General features: G+C 35.4%; 1 protein-coding gene and 1 long non-coding RNA gene across 2 annotated transcripts in view; both read left to right on the forward strand.

Annotated features, from left to right (window-relative positions):
* The window catches only part of LOC134756052 (uncharacterized), a 297,991-nt gene extending 276,910 nt beyond the window's left edge, over positions 1-21,081 (forward strand). Inside the window, exon 2 of the long non-coding RNA XR_010129098.1 lies at positions 18,734-21,081. This is a non-coding gene — a long non-coding RNA (uncharacterized LOC134756052). The remainder of the gene's footprint in view (positions 1-18,733) is intronic.
* LOC134756047 (tyrosine-protein kinase Drl) overlaps positions 1-21,081 on the forward strand; it is a 70,252-nt gene extending 49,171 nt beyond the window's left edge. Inside the window, exons 5-13 of the mRNA XM_063692830.1 lie at positions 6,305-6,491; positions 10,908-11,035; positions 11,641-11,756; positions 15,754-15,931; positions 16,327-16,489; positions 17,218-17,361; positions 17,711-17,870; positions 18,172-18,308; positions 18,493-21,081. Of these exons, the coding sequence (XP_063548900.1) occupies positions 6,305-6,491; positions 10,908-11,035; positions 11,641-11,756; positions 15,754-15,931; positions 16,327-16,489; positions 17,218-17,361; positions 17,711-17,870; positions 18,172-18,308; positions 18,493-18,604 (1,325 nt within the window). The 3' untranslated portion in view covers positions 18,605-21,081. The remainder of the gene's footprint in view (positions 1-6,304; positions 6,492-10,907; positions 11,036-11,640; positions 11,757-15,753; positions 15,932-16,326; positions 16,490-17,217; positions 17,362-17,710; positions 17,871-18,171; positions 18,309-18,492) is intronic.
* Positions 21,082-22,586: the final 1,505 nt, after the last annotated feature.

The raw sequence follows: 22,586 nt of genomic DNA on the forward strand, positions 1-22,586 counted from the left end.
GTTTAAGAGGAACAAGATCTGCTTGAAAGGTGAGTGATGTTAGCAAGAATGCTGAGATCCTGGTGACCATACAACTGAACATTTCGGCCCCTGATCGCACCCGCAAAGATAAACGGCTTTTGTTCAAAAGGAACAAGATCTGCTTGAAAGGTAAGTGACACTTATACACTTATTCACTTTTCTGCCTCAGTGACCCAAAAAAAGGTCTTGGACTCTGACAGAAGAGAACGCTACTCTCTGTTGCGTTTTCCGAGAGCGGACAGGTATTTTAGGGCTTCGTCATTCTATCGGTATTTGGGACGCCCGGTCAGACTTTTTCCACCCACACCACACACACTTTTACCAAAATAAAATAAAAAACCTTTGTACAACAACCATAAACGCACTCAAATTTTTGGTATAGTAAAAAGTAAAAACTTATTTGACAAGTAGTGACTTTTTTAGTCTTTGCTAAAAACAGTTATACTAACACATACCATAAGGTTAACCATAGCAATAGTATCCTATCAAAACCAGTACATGTAAAAAGATGCAAGTCTCGAAACGCAATTCTTCTACTACAGAAAAGTTTTGAGATGAAATGCGAAACCAAGTCGGTTATTCAGTGCCAGGGGGTGTTAAAACCGTATCAATATTAGATTAGGTATCTTTATATTTTAATACCTATAATAAGTTTGTTTACTTACTTAGTTTCACTTTGAATGGCTAAGCAGTTTTAAACTTTCCCACCAAACTAAAGCTAGAGACAGTTACTTAAAATGGTGAAAAAATAATTTAATTTTATGACTATTCTGCCAAATTGCTAATAGCGAAACTTGAAGGTAGTAACAAAATCTTATTGGTAATTCAATAGTCTAATAAAACAATGAAGGATCCTCTTACACCCAACTTCATTGCAATTCCTGCTCAATAAATTATTTTACAACTACCAATATAAAACTGAGAACAATTTTACAAAGTTCCACACTTTCCCTGGCAATAATAATAACAGTAAATCAACTTGGCAACATTGGGAATAGTTTCGAAAATAGAGGGTGGGCTGCAAAGCAAAATAGTTAACATGGACATGGCTACCCCATGTTAAAGAGCTTTAAGGTATGTCCAAACTTGTGTGCTTCTATGTTCGACTCATGCTTTTCTAAAATGCATACCTCAAAGTCATAGCGCATGGCCTAAATATTGTAATTAGCATGCCTCGCAATGACAATAAAGTATGGCACGCACTGGATGCAAAGGAAGACGATAATAAAAAAGCGCTGATGTGGACATATCTTTACACGCTTACTGCAATTTTCTTTTCAAATGTACTCGTACAATTTAAAAAAATCCTATACACTAAGGCGTTCCTTAGCAAGTGTAACTATTTACTTGCATTACAGCCAAGTCAGTTTACTTGACAAATTGAGTGCCTACTATATTATTCTGTACCACTATCGAAGTTTCGTCGTTCTGTGAGATATGTGTGGTGTTTTATTTGTCAAATAAGGAAGCATTTGGCGATGTTGGCACGAGATGAGTAATTTTGCATCCGGTATGTTTTTCTGAGTGGGGTGATCTTTCATGTTTTTGAGCTTGAAAAGTAAAACTGAGTCTGCAGCAAAATATTCCAGTAATAAGACCGACAACTTTTTTTTTTTGTACAAATCGTCGTGTTGCTAAGATTTAGTTTTGTCGTTAGTAAAGAACAAGGATAAAATGAAAAGTAGACGAGTCATCATTTGTATTATAATATATAACAATCAAGCCTGTTGCGGATAGCGTTATTGTTTGTGCCTGATGCTGATTTGTGGTTGTACCCACCTGACGAAGCCTACGTTGCGGATTTGAATTTGTCAACCTTGTATTTATCAAATAATTTCGTTTTGTAAATTGATTGTACCTAAATATTAGTGGAAATAAAAAAATAAATTGCTATTTGAAATACATAACACAAAGTAGCACTACAAATTTACACAGTACTCAAACTATATACTGAGGCAATAAACTTTGTAACCAGAGCTGTAATAATTTGTACGATATCATTATTATCTTCAAGTTCCCTGCAGCGGTCCCTAATCAAATTGTCACATATAACGAACGACCATAGTTGTCTGGCCTTGAACTTGACGGGTACACGCGTTGCCTCGAGGCTTTCCCACTATAAATAGTTTGGCCAGCATAATAACCATCAGAAAAATGGCAGTTTTGTAGTAACATAGGAAAAGCTATTTCCGATGAAGAATCCGAGTACCTACGTACAGAGTATTTATGACTACGATTTAATGCTTATGACCGCCGTATTTTTTATAATTAATAATTATGATTAGTAATTTTTTGACATCTGTCAACCGTCAAAAAAATTATGCCTCTTTGTAATTGTGTCTTATAATCCCTAGGCCTCTACCTACAACCTATATTTTATCCCCCTAATTTATTTAAATGAAAAAAAAAAATTCGTGTGAAAACAGTAGATTGACTTGAAAATTTTCGATTTGGAAATAACGTTAAAATTAAAAAGATGTCTCATGCCAAGAACAAATCCGAGAAACCAAAGGCAATCTCGAACTAATACGTTCATCCAAAATCCTTACCGCGAAGGCATTAGATACGAATCCCACTAAATGAAATATTAAGGATAATAGAAAAACTTTGCGAGGGAGCGAAATGTCTACATAATAACTCGACAAAAGGTCTTATGTGCCAATATATTTCAACGAAAATACGTCATTCAAAAATGAGCTAGAACGAAACAGGTAGGACGAACGATGACTTACATCACCTCGCTGAACGAAATATCTGTATACTGTAATAAGTACTATTATGTCATCTCGTATAAGGTTGAAATTGCAAGGACATTTTTAAGTAATATGAGAGCTTTCGAGTGTTATTTAGCACGTTATTAAATGTCAACGACACGCTCTTTGAAATATTGATTACTAGCTCCAGACATTTTAATTAAGAATCAAGAGGTAATATTATCCATGTATATCATCGTATATTAGTTTGAGCGTGGATATTGAACTTTTTCATGTGCCTATCGTTATATTTTGAGGTCCAAAGTGACCTTGTTGCTACTGTTGCTAGTCACAATTGAACATCTAATATGATTTACTTAAATTTAAAAATTTCAAACACGTCCAATGCGCACCGAAGGTTCCGTACCTCTATTTTTTCTCCCACTAACCTCCTCTATAACATTAGGTAGGGGGAGACCGGGAAACTTGCCCACATGGCAGACTCAAGTCTCCCATTTAGTCACTTTTTTAATGAAGGTTCTTAAATCTCCGACCAGGGCAACTCAACCCGGTCTCCCCTTATTCCTTGGTCTATTATTTTCTAGGTTAATTAAAAACAATCGAAATAAGCACCCTGGGGTTCACATTTCCAATAAAGAAGAACTTGACAATATTAAAGGTTTCAATTTTCAAGTATTCCTTAAGGCATTTATCAAAACGGCCAATTTTATACACTCCACAAATCACTCCCTCACATTCTATCCTACGAGTGTATCCAGAGGGATGAAGACGTGAGCACACTAAACAAATTTTATCAGCATGACATTACCGTAAATACCTATAAGAACTTTTGGCATAAAATCACACATATGAAAAGCCCTGTAATATTCTACCAACTTCGGGAAGGGTTATGTGACTTATGAGTTTAGAACTCCTTCTAATTCTATGATCTTCTTCATTCTTGTGTGGGTATGCTTTTGTTGTGTGTTTCAACGTAGCGTCAAAACCGATTTTGGTGAATAAAGGGTCAGTTGTCTCGTTTGCATCATGTGGGTGACATAGGCTAAATTTATAATAAATAACTGAATTTGAGTCCTCGGACTTTTTGCTAAAAAACCTTCAGATGGGGTTTTTCATGCGGTTTGCTTGTAGTTAGGTTTTTAGAGCAGTTTTTTCGAAAAATCCTTTTGAAAATTGACTAATGAAATGATTTGCTTTTTTGAGTTAAATAAATCCAAAACTCTGAGCTGACCTACCGTTCATAGTATTACTACTGTGGCGAAGACTTTAAGGGACGCTCCCCTCCTTAATGTGTTTACAACGAAGTATCGATTGTTCTATTGTGCTTTTATTTGACTTGTAAATTTTATGTTTCGTCTTACACGCCTGTTATTATAAAAAAGGTACTTGGGAAACTTTGTAAGTAAATGTAAAAAAAATGGCTATTAGTAGGGAACTCATTTTTGAGTTACGAGGCTCGAATTTGGGTATAGGATGTAAGTTTATCAAATTTCTTTTCTACTTGAGTATACTCGTATTGGTGAGTTTATATCAAATATTGATCCTGTTTTAGGTTTTTGACATACAAATACTTTCATTAAATATCGTCGGTAAACTTTTAAAACATGATAACTACAAACAAAACCTGAAACATACTTTCGAGAAAACGCGAGTTGAAAGTTTGATCTTCAAATGTGGGAATTTAGAAACGCGTTTTTACTAATTTATACTTACACTTAACATTTTTGGATATTAACATTGTCTATAAATTGATAAAATTGATATTTTTAAACCGATAAAATATACATAAAATATTGGCCGACAAAAACATGGGATGTTAGAGTTATCATGTATTACTGATTATGGACTGATTTTTGTGTATTAATTTATAATCATACAAAAAATAATTATGTATAATTAAAAATAATGACAGTGATAAAAAATACTAGTTCACACGGCATTATAAGCAAATTATAAAAACTAACGTAGTAATAAAAGGTTCCTTTAAACATTTTGCGTGACCAGTTTTATGAGATAGGTAGTTTTAAATACGCCTATTTTTTTTTTACGTGTACATTATATTTCATTACTTAGACAATAATATTGACCGGGATATAGACCGTGATTACCTTTTGTATTATAAGTCTAATCTAGTTTTGTTTTAAGTCTAGTAAAAATAACCGTGAATCATTCAAAACTCTACTTTCATTTCTTGTCTGTTAGTACTTTTTTGCATTCTGTAACTTTGTAAATAATAAACATAAATTATAAGTTGTCACATATATATTTAAAACAATTAAATTTGAACATAGCTGTATTCATAACTCATTTTTGACCATTTTGTCAGTTATCATATTTTGGATGTATACCGACTACTTATACTTATATTCAATTCTGTCGTTCACATCTTCTACAACATACTTTATGTTGTAACTATATATGTGAATAATTTCAAAGAAAAACCTACACAGAAAAGTTCGGCGGAAGTGTTCAAAAACCTACATAAAGAGCTATACAAGAAAATAAGTTTCTTAAACGGTTTACGAAACCCGACATTGAAACTGTACTTAAAAAAAATGGTGTCAAGATTTTCGCTCCAGCGAAAAAGATTACTTTCAAATTGCTTCCATAAAGTGATTCAGTTTCTAATATCCTTTTAAATAATGAAAATTTAGTCGAGAAAAGTTATTTTGGAGCTTGGCAAATTTTAAATGGCTCCTTGCGTACGGAAGTAATTTTATATTATAATGAAGTAAAATTCATAATTCTGAGATCGCGTAATAAGTAAAATGATAAAATTCAATGCAATAGATTTGTGTAGTTCAATTAAATTTGTAATTATCGGTGGTGACCGAGCCAATGCTGTTAATTGAAAACGTGACCTACAGGGAACCTTTGGATAAGGACAGTACGCGTTTCTTATATCAGGACTACCTAGATTTCGAGGTACCTATCTAAGAACAATGTTTAATTTTTTTCTAAATTCTGAATTTTCGTTACTGCTCAATTTGGATTATACGTAAAAATATATTGAATGATTTCGGAATACAATTTACTTTACCTGCTTCTTACCGCTTTAGACTCTTTCCACTGAGGCTGAGATAAGCGAAGATAAGAGGAGACGTGGAATCAACCGATAGCTTTGGTTGTAATCCATATCTCTTCTCCGCTCCATTGAATCCGACTCAGTGAAAAGGCTGCCCCAGACAATAGTCGTATTTCTCATCTACAAAACAAATTGATCCAAAGCGTGTAAGGTGTAGGCTCTAAAGTGATAAGACCGCCTGTTGTTACCTCTATCCAATTGTCTTTGTTTATGTTAAGTACTGTACATTTATTGTAAACTATGTGAGTTGTGCAATAAAGAGTATTGTATTGTATTGGCAAGGCATGGCGTATCAATCAGCATCAACAGTAGCGCATGAGATTTCGTATTATCCACCACCCACCATTCTTACAGAGATGCGTCATATTTAAAACAAAAAGTGGCAGATACATTCAGCGCGACGTTTTATTCACTACTAAGTACTATTAATGATATCTGTTCCAGTCAAGCTGAAACTTCATTCATATCTCATCCTCTCCGCCAGGCCTATCAACAGTAGTCACCCACAACGAAACCGCCATGCTGGCCGGCGACGCCACCCGCGGCTCCAGCGGCGTAGCCTTCGCTGCTGGCGGCTGCGCGGCTGCAGCGCTGGCGCTGCTGGCAGCTGCGGCCGCGGCGGGCACGCTTTACCGGCGGGGCGGGAAGGCGCGCCATCATGATTCTATACAGTAAGTTCATATTATTCGAAAAACATAGCAAACCTTTGTTAAATTTTATTCTTCCCAAGATTCGTTAAAAGATTATCAAAGGCTTGTAAGATTTGACAGACGTTTATGATAACGCCATCAATTTAAATGCCTGTACACACCGGATGCGTGTGCGTGTGCACATGAACGTGAGCGTTGTAATATTCAGATCCTTATGAGAGACGATCTTGTGCTTACTTATAGCAATTAAATATTTGATTGATTGATTGATCTTGTGATGATGATGATGATATGAGAGACGGTATAGCTTGTGTGACGTGTACGGCTCCCATTTAAGCGCACGCAAGATTTAAACCTATGTATTGCTCAGTTGGGTCAAAATTCATCTCGTTGTCTTGTTTCTGACCACTCTGTCACGCTTCTATTTTTGTTTTTTATCAAATAAATAAAAAAGTTGAGTACTACTGCAAGTTTTTCTAGCTGTAGATTATAATTATCTTGAGAAAAATTAAAAACTAAATCTCACCCCATACATAAAGCTCCACTCCGTCACATTTTTGGGGACAACAAACAAGATAACGAAAAGAATTTTGATCTAGTCATAAAATCTATTCTTCCTTCAGAATATGTGTGCTGGGCAATGAGAAAATAAAAATAAAGCATTTAGTTTCAATTACATCGCCTTTTTTATTGTTCAATTTGTTCAGTTACAACGCAGCCGACCAGAGTAATAATAAACACATAAACGTGCTCAGCTTTTGTCATTTCCAGTTCGTTTTTATGGCCACTGCTTTTATTAAAATTTATTGTAACACAGTTTTGTTTTACTAGTATTTTCATGTAGGTATGTAACTAAACTGTTTTTTTTTTAAATTATAAGCTTTTTACACATGCATTTTATATTGATGCGAGGCAGAAGCTATTGATATCATATCACATAATTTTTAAAATTAGTATGCTACTATAGTTAAAGGGTCACATAATAAGTAAGTTCCCTGTAAGCTAGTCAATTTTAAGACGTTCACGGACACAACCCCATTCTCGAAAATGCGTGATGTGGCACAGGTAAATCCCATATAAGATGTTTTCCCGTCTATGGACGGACTGCCACATCGCATTTTCTATAAAAGTTGTACAGTCGCCATCAGATATATCGGAGCGACCGAGGTGCTCACAAATATCTGAACACGCCTCTATTGTCAAGGCGTTAGAGGGCGTGTTCAGATATTGTGAACACCTCGGCCGCTCCGATATATCTGATGGCGACTGTACCACATATTGACAGCTCAGTTTGTACACTCATACATCGAAGAGGCTCGTGATACGCATGTCGTCTATAACAGTAACGTTCTCAGTCGTGTCGTGCCACAGCATGCGTCATGGCCCTGTATTGGTGGTGGTGATGCATAAAGCCGGTAAGTAAGTCACTGAGGATTTTGTTGGTGTACCTAAAACTTCACAAGACACTTGACTTCATTAAAATCCTATGAAAACTCGTAGTCTGTGGACTGGATTGTGATTTTGTCAAAGTAAAAATCGTCGGCTACAGCTCATCAGGTTTATAAAATATAATAAAATGGTTTAAGTGTTTATATATGATTTTTCTATATTTTCTTTTATCTATATTTTGTTACCCACGGGCCACGGTTTGAAGGTAACATAATCTTTTATATCATTATCCGACACGAAATTATCTACTCTCTACTACTATCTACCTGTTAATACCACTTTATTGTAGGTGTTACCTACTTAAGTTTTTCCTAGCAAATGCCAAAATTTATCAAGCTAGATATTTGTGTCGTAAAACGTTTAACAGACAAATGTATGTACTATTCAACACTCGAACTTTTTACGTTTCCTTCATTAGCAGTTGGCTGAAATTTACCCCAGACAAAAATACGAACAAAATCCTGTTTATTACCATAACCTTAATACAAGCGTACATTTACTAAAGAAAGAATATAATTTTCATCGAAAAAATCCTATTTTCCTCGATGTTTTTCCGCGAGATTGAAATAAAACTCAATTGTGCTCCCATGCGCGAACTTGCTTAACTAGAAAACAAACAATTCCAGAAATTGGGTTACTAGAAACTTTAGATGGATATTAAATGAAATCCCGAAGATTATTCAAAAGTGGGCAGTTCCTTTTTAGGTTATTACATATTCGGAGTTAAATTGCCTGTAGTTAACAAATTATGCCGCTCTAATAGGCAATTAAATCTAAAAGTTTGGTGTATAACGAAGGGGCAAAATCGTTTTAGACATCATAAATAAATTTAAAGATTTAGCTTTGAACATGCCTAAACTTAAGTCTATTTATTTTACCCGTAAGAAAGATGAATGAGTATAAGAAAACCGGACAAGTGCGAGTCGGACTCGCCTACCGAGGGTTCCGTACAAATTTTATTTTTAATATATGTTGTTATAGCGGCAACAGAAATACATCATCTGTGAAATTTTCAACTGTCTGGCCATCACGGTTCATGAGATACAGCATGGTGACAGGTAGACAGGCGGACAGTGGAGTCTTAGTAATAAGGTCCCGTTCTTACCCTTTGGGTACGGAACCCCAAAAATATTTGGCCTAAACGGTTATCAAAATCTAAACCTTCTGTGACTTTTCGAATTTGTGGCAGGATTTTACTCAGTTCTTTAGTAGAAACTTTTCCAAAACTGGTTACGGAAGTACTAGCGAAGAATTTCAAGTTAATTTACGCTCGTTAAAATAATCCAAACAAAAACTTTGTACGCAAATAAACGAATACGATTTATCTAAACCACTGAACAAGATAACTCGTACCGAATCGAAACGGATAATTTATATGAGTTCTTTAAAGGTATTGATATATTTTACATGTAGGTAGGTAGGTACATGAATAAATTTAATTTGAGTATGGATTCACTGACATATTTACATATGAAATGTAATCATAAGCTGAAATCGATGGTCTTATTGGAATCACTGAGCATTGATGTGGCTGTGACTTTAAATATGTTGCATTAAAATATGGTTTACTCTCAGTCTATGAAATGTAACATCGCAAATATGTAAAAAGGAGCCAACTTATTAAATCAGTCAATTTCATATTGTTACAACAAAGATTGTGTTGCTTAGTGTCTTTAGTGCTACTGGTAATTGTGTATATTGTTTCAACCAAATAATTTGCTGGTCTGCTTCGGTTCAATTGCACATACCTACAAATTAAAATAGGTAATATAAGTAAACAGTCGCCATCACATATATTGGAGCGGCCAAGGTGCTCACAAATATCTGCTGAACACGCCTCTATTGTCAAGGCAGGGAGAGCGTGTTCAGATATTTATGAGTACCGCTATATCCGATCTCATTCTATGTGCAAGCAATAAGTTCCCAGAATCTTGTTTTACACCTTTGCAATTCTAACTAGTTAACCACTTGAAGAAAAAACGTATTTTTTTCCCTTTTCACCATAGCTTCACAAAGCCAAAATACAAAGCTTTATAATACCAAAATATTTCCAAAAACGTATCCATTTAAAGACTCTAGCATATTTAGTTCAATAGATCGTATATAAATAGGTCGACCCCTGTCTCTGCTGATGGATGGTGTGGCGGCGATAGACACTCAATCCGAGTTTAATTATTATGGAGATTTAGACTGCGCGTAGGCAGGTTCAGCCGCAGAAGTGGGGTTAACTGATTAATTTATTTGATGATGTGATGCGGAGTTTGAAGAGACGCAGTTTTTTTTTTAATTATAGATTTTTTAAGCACGGAGTTTATGTGACTGCTACATAATAAAAGGCTTTAAATTCCGGTGTAGGTTTATGAAACGAGCTCAAAGCAAGTTTCATAAAAAATCACACCAGTGTTGTAATGCCTAAATACGTACAGTTATGTACATGTATTACAAATTACAATGATGAAGAGATGGTTTTATTGCAGTCATGAGTCATTTTCTAGTCTTCTACTACACATGAATGGATTATTTGTGGTATTTTCTATAAAAAGGGACCTTATTGTCGATGGTGCTTACGCCGCACAGCGTCGCGCGGCATTGTATTTATATTTGAGCATCGTTTATAATGGCGTAAGCGCCATCGACAATAATGTCCCTTTTTTATAGAAAATACCACATTTATCTTTTGAATGAGCGAGTGTGAAGAGCGAGTTAAGTCTTACCATTTCAGCTTGGGCAAAAAAGCTTTCGTATACTGTGTGTCTAGCGGTTTGCCAGTACAGATCGCAATCCTCAACCTTATCGTGATTTTTTGTGAGCAGTTTCGATAATTATTTGGATGATTTATAGATTAAGAATTTGCGAATGCGAATTTTTCTAAATGGCGGAGCGAGGTTAGCGAGGTCTACAGCTCACAAAGTTACTCATATTTTGTAATATTATGTATCCCAGTTTATATGTATAGTTTATCCCAGTTTTGAAAATGTTTGTCCACAGTACATCATACACCACAGCAGCCTACGGCAGTCATCAGAACGTCCTTCTGCGATTGGACACCCTCGGCAGACCACCGAGCTCCACTGGATCTTATGCCACAATAGCCAGCTTACATAAATTTCCGTTTGGTACATATTATTCATTTATTCATAATAAATTAAAATATTTTTTATTGGTTTTAAAAGATTACTAAGTGATTACTACTTTAAAGTCAACATCAAACTGATGGACAACTAAAGTGGCCAAGTGGGATACTTTTTACAAGTTTGTGAATACTATAATTGTATAAGTATTAATAAACTTGTTATGCAAGAGAAATTGGCACCGTGATTTTGAAAATTTTAAAAGAAATGCAGCTGTGTTCCAATTACAAATGGTTTAAATTTCATGAAAGTAATTAGTACTAAGGTCAGGTGTGGTAAAAGAAACACTGGGAGAAGAAAACGCTTATAGGGAGTCAGACTACGCTAAGTTTTTATGGCAAGTAATCCGTCTATTACGGAGCGTTTATACTATGGATAGTGATAATGAAGTATGTGTTCTTACTGCCAAGTTTGTGCAAAATAAAGTATGTTTCTCTTATCCCACCTGACGTTTTTACCCAAACAAGACCATAGACATCGTTTATTTAAATTTCTAAGTTATTTGTATTACTTTCAAGTATCACAATAAGTATTTTAATAAATTTACTTCAATATCTCCCTGATAATATGACGCTTTCATGAATAATCAGGCAGCAGAAGATCCCCTTCACCGTACGCGACGACCCACATCGGTGAGCACGTGTACGCGAAGCCGGATTCCCGGGTGTCCTACTACGCAGCTTCTAATCTCACGCACGTCTCGCAGGTGATTTCATTATTAATAGTTTTCGAGTTCAATCCACTTTGCATTTAATAGGTTAAAGTAGGGCAGAGGGAAGTTATGATTGAATGTGGGGCAGCTCAGGCGGAAAATTCTCATCGTCATATATTATATGAAGAAGAAGAAGAAGAAAGACATTTATTCCATAAAACACATACACAATCACTTGATACTTTGTGATGCTTGTTTACAGCCATAATCTTCAATGTGAATAAATACATGAATCATTTTGAACTTTTACAGTCAATTAGGTCAAAACTATTCGGAAAATAGACATCTTTATTGTGGTGGTTAACAATTTCAGTGCATTTTACTAATGTTTTCATCATATACCTCTTAAGAAGTAGAAGGTTTGAATTAAACATGTTTAACGTAAGTGTTCAGTAAGAAAATAAGGTCACGCAGTCCACTTGTTGAATAATGTCCAGAGGAAAAACGCATAACGCAAAAGAGTTAGATCCAATTGTTTTTTTACACGATTTGGAAGTTTTACTGTGAGATAAAAGATAACACTTGAGACACATTTTAGAAAGTGTGAGTTTTTTCTTGAGTTACCTCTCAATATGCGCGACCATGACAGGGTTGCTGATGAGTAAGGTCACAGGTCTCCTAAGAATAAGCTTATTAAGGTTGAAGGATCTTGCCGCTTAACCTGTCAACACATTGTATCTTCATAATCGTTTGATGAATTCATAATTATCTTGCAAGTATCTTTATGGTGACGGTTCATCGAGAACTGTTGTACATTAACCCGATGTATTTTCTTCTAGCAACCCTTCAGTCAATGTGTCAAAGCGTAAAAACTTTCAACCTAAATATGTCTAAGAAACACTGTCTTTGCCTTGGCTAGCATTATGTAAAACAAAATTAAGCCTACCGAACAAAGCTAAAGTAGCATCCTTGTTCATAACCTTCATAAAACACGTTAATACTTTGGCACAAGGCCGCAAGATACCGTCACAAAATGTGTGGACAGTTTTCGTGGAGTAGGTAAAACCTTCACCTACATCAAGCAAAAACTGACGCTGTAGCCTGCAACGTAAATTGTCCAACTTTTTTATTCCATCCGAATAAAACTCCTTCACCTCATTAAGAATCCAATTTAAGACGAGTTATCCTGTCTGCAGGTAATACAAACGTAATACAATTATCAATGTTCACAGAATTGAAGAGAACTTCGGCTAGAAGCGGCAAAGTTGCCTACTGTCGTTTGATGTGCGGAAACTGGGAGTTGAAGTATTGTTTTAATCAAAACTTACCTACTGTTGTATAGTGAAGTTAAATTGAATTGTCTTAAGTTGTAAACAGGTGTACAAAAGCCGAAATTATTGTTTGTAAGTTTCTTAAATAATCAATGTTCTGCGTTCGTGTTTATGTTATTGTGTTCTTGATCTTTAATTACTTAGAGTTTTAACGAGAACCTCGTTTGACGTCTCCAAATTAAATTAAAGAAAGTCCAGGTCAGGTTTATTTTACACATAAAAATGTGTTACTTACTCTGAAGTTCCCTATCCTGGCTTTTAACCACTAGTTCAGAGTACAACAAATAGGGTGTCAGTTTATTAACCTATTAAGCAGAGAACATATTTTTATATTTAATTGATTATTTTTAAGCCCTAGTGACCTAGCGGTAAGAGCCGCTTTCAATCCGGAGGTCGGGTTCAAACCCCGGCTCGTATATACCAATGAGTTATTCTATTCGGCACTTATGTACCTACGAAATATTATTTATTTGATATTTACCAGTTTATTTATTTATTGATTTAATCTTTATTGCACAAAAGAAAATACAATCGCACAAAAGGCGGACTTAATGCTATGAGGCATTCTCTACCAGTCAACCTTCGAGTTAAAGTTGCTTTTCGGTGAAGGAAAACATCGTGAGGAAACCGGACCTCCTAATAAGGCCTATAGTTTCTCCTCCAGGTTGGAAGGTCGCTTTCGTAAAAACTAGTGCCTACGTCAATTCTTGGGATTAGTTGTCAAGCGGACCCCAGGCTCCCATGAACCGTGGCAAAATGCCGGGATAATGCCAGGAACATTGTTTATTTTGTACTGCTTTAAGATTTAATAGAAGTTAAAACCTAATCATTTGCTTCTTCAGATATTCTTAGTGACTAGCCACTTCCAGCGGACGGTTCGTCACTATTAGGCCCTAGCCAGTTTTTAATTTGCGATCCCCTTTTGTCCGTAAATTTTCGCGCCGCTGGATATCTCCAGGAAACATGAATTAGTGCTCTTTAGCGGGGGAGGGTTAACGAATCCGGAATGCAAATAGGGGGTATCAACAATGCACAAAGATCCTTGGAGCTGTTGGTTTGGAGTCGAACTTAATGAATTTGCTCTGGATAGTGTCTTTGACGCTGAGATTAATTGCAGTTTGCAGTTTTGTCCGGCTTCTGCGGAAAATTGCTGTTTATACTTTGTTAATTAGTTCCACTGTTATTTGATTGAGTTTTTGATAATAAAAATATACCCAACAAAACACGTTTAACCCTTTTTCAAATTCGTTAAAGGTTTTAATGGAATAAATATAATCATTAAGGTGTTCATTTAAATAATTTTGCTACAGATACCTACTTTGATAGAGCAACATCCATTGTTTACTCTTGTGTGTTTTCTTGTTTTTTCCAGATTTTAGGTGTCTGGTGCAATATTTGGCTGTTTCCATTTTTGTTAAAAGTATCAAAATAAAATTTATTTAGTGCATATATTTTTTTGAACGTCAGATTTTTAGGCTTAGGGAAGCTAATGTAATACTTTAGGTATGATCGACATATTTAATGTTGACAATGACACCCCGGCCAGACCATCGACCACAGTACTGGAATGTCCCCTCACAAAATATATGGGCCATGTGAATGTCTTCAATATCCTGGCTGAAGAAGCGGCTGCTTACCTGAGTAGGGCGAAATTTTAATTTTAAGTTGTTAGTATAATATGTCTGCCTGCCGAATGCCGGATGACTTGTGGGCCAAGTTAACCACAGAGTGGGAGCCCCACGAGTCTAACCGGGAATCCGGCAGACCTCGTCGGCGATGGCGGGATAACTTGGACTCCTTCTTGACAGGCTGGCCGGATATAGCATTAAACAGAGACGAGTGGAAAAAGAGGGGGGAAGGCCTTTGCCCAGCAGTGGGACACAGTGGGCTCTGAATAATAATAATAGTATAATATAGGTATTCTCTAAAGTTTTGTATCCAGTGACATGTAACGAAGCCATACGATAAATTAATAAATAAATGTTTATATTAAATACTTAATCAAAGCAAATTTAGCTGCACACCTTAAACGAAAAGCTATCAACGTGTAATGTTTTACATTGCCGAGCTATGGGTTGGAAGACCTTTTCCAATCTAGCAGTAAACTCGATTAGCGATAGCGTTCGCTCGGCGCTCAATGAAATTATATGCCCGAGCACCTGCCAACTGGGTTCAGACTTCCGAACTGTGTGTATAGATTTATATCTGTAACAGTGCACAGGTATAATGGGGCTAGATTAAAAACGATAGCTATAGCACAGCATGGCGTTTTAAGCTGCATTTTTCAATATTTTTCTCTAAATAAATATAACTTAGAAATTGTATAAAATTGCTGTAATTGAATGTTTTGTTTTCGTGAATTTTAGCAGCATCGTCTTCGTAAAATGGGCCTAAAATATTTACACTGACTCAAGTAAATAAAAATCGATTCGAGAACATGGAGTTTAAAATTAAGGAAATCCATTATATTACTGGATGATTTTGGAGTCGTGATCCCGAATGTCAAATCAAAATGATCGTACTCATGATTTTAATAATTATGTAGACTACGCATGGATTTATATCGATTGTCATTGTGTATGAAGTTTATATTACAAACTCCTAAATCTACTTATAAGCGCCTAAATAAGTAGAGACGTGAAGGGTTTCCATACGACGGTTAAAACTTCCTCAGCCAACCCCCATTTTAGCCGTTCCTATAATCGGGTACCCATTTTCAGACCACAATAACAAAGGACCGCATCACAGACCCCGCTGAGCAGCTCCGAATTCTGACAACACCTCGTTCGAATATTCGTCTTGAGATCCTGGTTCATGAGGGGACGTTTGGACGAGTCTATAAGGGGGTGTACAAACGAGGGGATACGTATGAAGAAGTCTTAGTTAAAACGGTGTCAGGTGAGTACCCATGTAATTGCGTTAGTGTAATTACTTACATACATACGCTTATGGTATTACTACTATTGCTGATCTGAAAATAAAATTTCAATGTCATCAAATATGATGAATACCTGTCCCGGCCCAAAATTAAAATAATTCTGTTTGATTTATATCACATTTTTGTCCTCATTTACCCTGCTTTATTTTTAAGTGTGTTACCAGTTCTTTTTTTTTGTCTTAATTTTCTTAAACAGCTAGATTATTAATTGAACAAAATTGTTCTTAAATATGTTATCGCATACTCATTAAATACATTTAATTACTGAACCCTAAACGACCAAGTTAAATCTTCTTATTTCTCTAATCAAGTGATATTGAAACAGTTAAAATCTGTATTATATTATGTTATGCAGAAGCAGCATCAGCCATGCAAGCAGCCCTGCTCGTCGCCGAAGGCTTAAGGCTGTGTGGCCTCGTCCACAATAACGTACTAGCACCAATGGCAGCCTGTGCTGAAGAAGCGCGAAAACCGCTTCTAGTATATTACTGCGCTTCTCACTCTTCCAATCTTAAAAGGTAAGTAATCCTCGGTGTTGATTATGGAACCTCGCTATTTTGTCATCAAACAATTTCTGTCAGTGCCATCGTTAACGACGTAAAGTTGTCTCAGATTAGGTAATTGTCTAAGACAAAATGTTGAGCTACCTACTTTGATAATATTTGTTGTTGTTTCGTCCTCCTATTTGTACTTCTGAGGTTTATTAGAATACGTTTATATATGCCTTACCATCAAAAATTGTTTAGTTATGCAGAAAGTAGTGAACGACAGTCATATCATAACACGATATTAATTGTTCGTTATATATTTCCATAAATGTATTTTTGAGCTCTCATTCTTTGAAATTGTATGTTGCTTCGACGCTTTCCAGTAACACTGAAGACAAGTGTCACTGAAAAGAAAAGATTGATATGCATCTTTTATATACTGTGAAGTACTTCACTCTTTTACTTCACTAGTTCAGTTTCCTTTAGTAGCTCAAAAGATCCATCTATATCAACAGTACGTTCGCGGATATATTGAGTTGAATGAAGAATTTGATAGATCATTTCATTCAATGTGAATCACTTAAATAAATAAATTTATGAATCGAAGGTTTAAATGTGGTGTCCTTTTCACTCTCTAAGCGAACGGGCATGTAAACTAAATAAATCCAAACTAAACTAGTGAACGAAAGAGTGACATTAAGTGAAGTACTTCATTTGAATCTTTCATTTGCGAACTACTCATGTCTCCTTTCTACCAGGTTCCTAACATCATGTCGCCTAGGCCACCAGGCAGCACCAGCGACGCGGGAGTTAGTAGAGCTTGGTGCGCAAGTGGCTTGCGGCATGTCTTATTTACACGTCCAACGTTTCGTACACGCCGACGTCGCTGCGAGGAACTGCGTGTGAGTTAAATTTTTTTACAGGTTAATTAACTGAAACAAAAACGAGTAGTACCTAATAAAACCTGTGTCCAGCAATAAGAATCATTACCACTGCTTCACTGCTTTTAACACATAAGATTGCAACTTCCCGCATTCACACGTGCATCTGCTGGATTGAACGGATTGCTTGTTGTTAAATGCGTCAACATTTAATAAATATATTATGTTATGTGACACTTCTAAGATTTTTTTTTATCATAGGTCCTTTCTATTACTTAAACTGACATTTCCCGAAACCATTTTCACGTAAGTATTATCATTTTCCATATTATGTTATTGCATTTTTGACCTTTTACCCGATTTTTTTTAGAGTGGATGAGAAATTGAGACTGAAGGTGACCGACAATGGCCTATCCAGGGATCTGTTCCCTGATGACTACCACTGTCTTGGCGATAACGAGAACAGACCAGTGAAATGGATGGCGCCAGAATCTCTTCTGCAGAACCAGTACACAACAGCTTCTGATGTGGTAAGATCTTAGTAGAACAAAGCATCAGACATTAGTAAATGTGAAAAGAAAAGTTACGTTAGTTAAAAATTGATAAGGTGCATGGGCTGCATGAAAATAAATGTGAACACTACAGAGAAATAACAAAAGTTAGAGATGTGACAAAGAGCGGCAATTTAAACCTATCAAGTGTTCAAGTAAAAGTTAAAAAAGTCTGGCCAATTGAAAAATAAGAATATGTTAGTATGCGTGTTCCAAATTCGGAACATATTAAAAAACTGGCAACTGTCTTAAATTGCTAACATTTATTTTATATTGTCAGTGGGCGTTAGGGGTAACGCTATGGGAGCTGGCAACTCTTGGTGCTTCTCCATTAGCTGAATTGGATGCTGCTGATGTTGGAGCATTCCTCAGCGGAGGTTATCGGCCATCTCAGCCACATAACTGTCCGGATGAACTGTAAGTACTCAAGGAACAAATAATAAAAATAAACCAAATCGGACATAATAAACTATAATAACCATATGAAAATGAAAGAGAAGGACTACTGCAATAATCTTAGGATTATCTTATTATTAATTAGTAAATTCTTCTTAAGGATATCGGTCAATTTAAGGAAGTAACAGATAATTTTTTAAATCAGGTATGGCCTAATGTCCTGGTGTTGGACCACTTCTGCATCAGCGCGACCGACAGCACCTCAGCTTTTGGCGGCCCTTCATGACTTCAGACAAGCACTTAGCACGTATATCTAACTTTTGTTGATTGACCATGTCACTGCTTTATTCTGTTTCAAGTAAGTAGCTTTGAAATATGTATAATGAAGAGTATGCTTTTAAACTTTTTATTAATTTATGAGCCGTTTAACTTTTGGAATTTTATAGTCAATTCAAATAATCACTCGGCACTATTTTTCGTATACTTACTAAACCCAAAGTGCCTGCCAAAGAATCTTAAAATCAGCTAAGTAGATGGAACATAAAATCATTAGGTAAAATCAAAGATGGAATATCGGATGGCGTAGCGCTTGAGCCAGAGAATTGGTGTAGAATAAAGTAAGGAAATGCAAAACGGTGATATATTTTTAATTAAGTCATAAGAACCCATTATGAGTACGAGTATACCCAAAATACTTAATTATCTTTCTTGAAATGAAGCTAGTTAGACCGTAGGTATCATAGTAAGTGACATTACAGCAGGATATATAACCAAAGCAATTAAATGCCCCCAAAGACGGTTACCAAAGATTAGGTATAATTTTAAGATAAATAAAGTTAAATTATCTAAACTAGGTTGGACGAATGCATGTAGTAATTTGGTCTTGCAACATTTTTATGTAACTTTTATCAATTTTATGTTTCGAATATCTACTACTATCAGTTTTAAGAATACGAGTGTGATTGTTAATATTAATAATAGTTGATTTATTTTAAAAGCATATTGTAATATTTAGTTTGCCATTGTTAATTTGTTATATGTACTTAATACAATTTGTACACTTGTTTAATAATTGCACGTTATACATTTTCGAAAAATTTAGACCAATATCGCCCAACCTCTTGTGTATGTACATACGAAATCGATGCAAAAGGAATTTAATTTTGATAAATGGAGCCGATGGCTTTGATTAATTTAATTGCGATATTAATCGTTGTAGACATAATTATTAGGATAGAGTTCCTGAGGACATAAAAGTCCGTCCAGGCACAAAAAGGAAACAACACCAAAGCAGTAGTTAGTCATGATATAGTTGACGGAATGGTTTCGATGAATCTAAAATGTAATGAAAAATTGAAACGAATTAATTAGTAGCATCGACAAAGCAATAATAATAAGATCTCATAATTGTTGTAGTATCAGTACCCATTGCTGCAAAGATTCTTCAAAACCATTGATCGTGCAACTTTCATGATAAGAAGATGTCTATTAAACCACAATTACTCATAGAAAATATATAAATAAACTATTCAATATACCTAACTAGTACTTAAAACGGAAACATAACAATATTCAAATATACAAATTGTGTAAATATATGAATTTAAAAATCAATGTCAGATTTTTTCAACCCATCATCATAGTAACAAGTACTTAAATTGAGGTTAGAATACAAATCTATTAACAAACTTCAAATCGGTGTCGTCATTTAATGGTAAAATATACGTGTATTATAAAGTGAGATTTAACTGTAGATAGAAAAACCAATTTATTAAATTATTTTAAACTTTATAACTTTTGCTATTGTTTGTTGTTTGCACATTTCATTATGTTTTCTTTATTTATTTTTTATTCGACTCATAATTGCGTGCGTTATCAGTATTTAAGCTACCTCAACCATAATCTGCTTGCTGTTTATTCTTAAGACCCTAAATGCTAGTTAAATTATTATTCCCGCTAGTTGGTATATTACATGAACAAACATCATATTTGTTTGTAAAGTCTTTAAATCATTAAACTGGCGCAAAGGCGTCATTCAAATTTCAATCAAAAACCTAATTTCGATCATCTTTTTCATACTTCAGTTATTTTACTTTGAGAAATTATTCATCTACGTTAATTCCAATATTTGTCATTGTCATAATATATATGTATATGCTATTAATACTTGTATCTAAACATGTTATGGATCAAACAGGGTCTTTAACTCTTAGGCATTACCTATACGTGTTTCTTAATTTTAATGTGTTGCGCTTTCTACTAATACTTCGTAGCTTGATGTTAACTTTTCTATTGTAAAATCGGTGTTCTTGTAAGATTCTAGAAATAAGCGCACCCTAAATAAAATATTAGAATATAATTAAATCTTGTAATTGCGCGATCGGTATTGAACAACATGCAAATATGTAAGTTGGAATACCTAAGTATATTATAATGATTTGTACTAAAAGGCGGAGCCAGTAAAGGATAAATGTAATTAAAAAAATCTACTTTAAATTCACCACTGATTTTTCGAGTCACGGATCTTTTATAAACTAAAACCTTCATGACTACTCTTAGAATATTTGAAATAGCCTCAATAGTTCGACATCAGTACTTATAAATTGTATAGATATAAAAACGCGTCATTTTGTATATTTAATGACTGAGTGCCAGATGAATGTGATTGTATGTTACATGTTGAACTGTGTTTAAATTATAATATAAGTAACTGTTTCTAGTGGTAAATGGATGTATTGTAATCAATATGGCTTCAATGGCGAATGAAACGAAATAAAGGTTATTTTATATTATAGTATAGTTATTTTATTTTACAATTCAGTACTCCAATATCTCATTTCTCTGACAATATTTAGATAAATATTTAATTTTCAACACACTTGCTCGTAACATGCAAGTTATTGAACCACTTTTAGGCTCATAATCCTAGATATTAAACACGCGTGCTTTTTCATTATATTATAGAACTTGTGTATTATGAATGATAATCCGACTGACTTAAGAAGGTAACTGATTGCTAATTATATGTATGGAAACAGAGCCTTCTTAAATTTGTCGAGTGAATTTTTACAACACGGACTGGCGGGTGCCGGCGCCCCGCCGACCGCCTGCCGGGGCCCGGCCGGCCAGTCAGCGGCAGGCGCAGAGTTTACTGTTTTAACAATCAAAATTTGATTAATATGGAAGTTTACTTTTTTTCCTCGCAAGTGTGTTAAAAAACGCCGTATGAAACGCGTGTGCATTGGTCATTACACACATCGGCTTTCTTATTGCGCGCTCGCTGTAGTAGCACACTTGTATCACAATGTACTATTATTAACTAGCATTAAAGCTAAATAATTAATAAAAACTAGAACGTAGGCTAAACTAACAAATTAGTAGATATTCAAAGTATTACGTTACGTGAATGATGTCTCGCAGAAGTATAAAAATACAAAATGCAATGGGCAAAACACTCGTATGGGTAGAGTATTTAAGACAAAAATATACTTTGTAAAACACGTGAGTTAAAGAGCTTGAAAAGGGTCACATTAATATTATGTAAGTTATTACGGTTTTTCTCTAAATTTTGCCGGATAGGTACTTTGCTGTGAAACATAAGTAAGATTGGTCATGATCATGAATCAGTCTTTTATTAAGCAATACTTTATCGAAATGGCTCAATCCATCAAAAATCGGTTTCTGCTAAATGGTTTTATTATCCAACTAGATTTCAACCCAATATTGCTAGAAACACCAAAACGTTGTAAAGCGTAAAAAGCCAGTATCAAACTTCCAGACCGGTACATAAATCAGAGCACTTAATGGCGGGCGCTCCTCTGTGACCGTTTATTTACTATCAGATTACAGTGTTGTGTGACCAACTTTCAGTTGTTTTTGTTTGATAATGCCGCTTTGCTTTGTGGTGAAACGTACGAGGTGTTTTGAAGCCGTGCTTTGAGGTACTCGTATGTTTGTATGTAAGTATGTATGTCGTGTGTTTGTTGTGTGTGTTGTGTTTAAGGATTGTGCGAAACGTGACATGGTTGCCTTTAACATCCCATGCAACCAATGGCAGAAACTGGCTGAAGACCGACCCATGTAGCGTCGTGTTATTCATGATGGTCAATCCAAGCACGACGATGCCTGGTTCTCCTTACTAAAAGAGAAACGCACGAGGCGCCACGAGCAGGCCTCCAACCCCCGCCCACCTGGGGAAGCATACACCTGCTGCGTGTGTGGCCGAGGGATCCTCTCTCGTATAGGGCTTTACAGCCACGAACGCAAGTATCGTAACACTCGTAACCGCGATGCTGCTTG

This window comes from Cydia strobilella, chromosome 3 (assembly GCF_947568885.1).
Source record: "Cydia strobilella chromosome 3, ilCydStro3.1, whole genome shotgun sequence".
Lineage (NCBI taxonomy): Eukaryota > Metazoa > Arthropoda > Insecta > Lepidoptera > Tortricidae > Cydia > Cydia strobilella.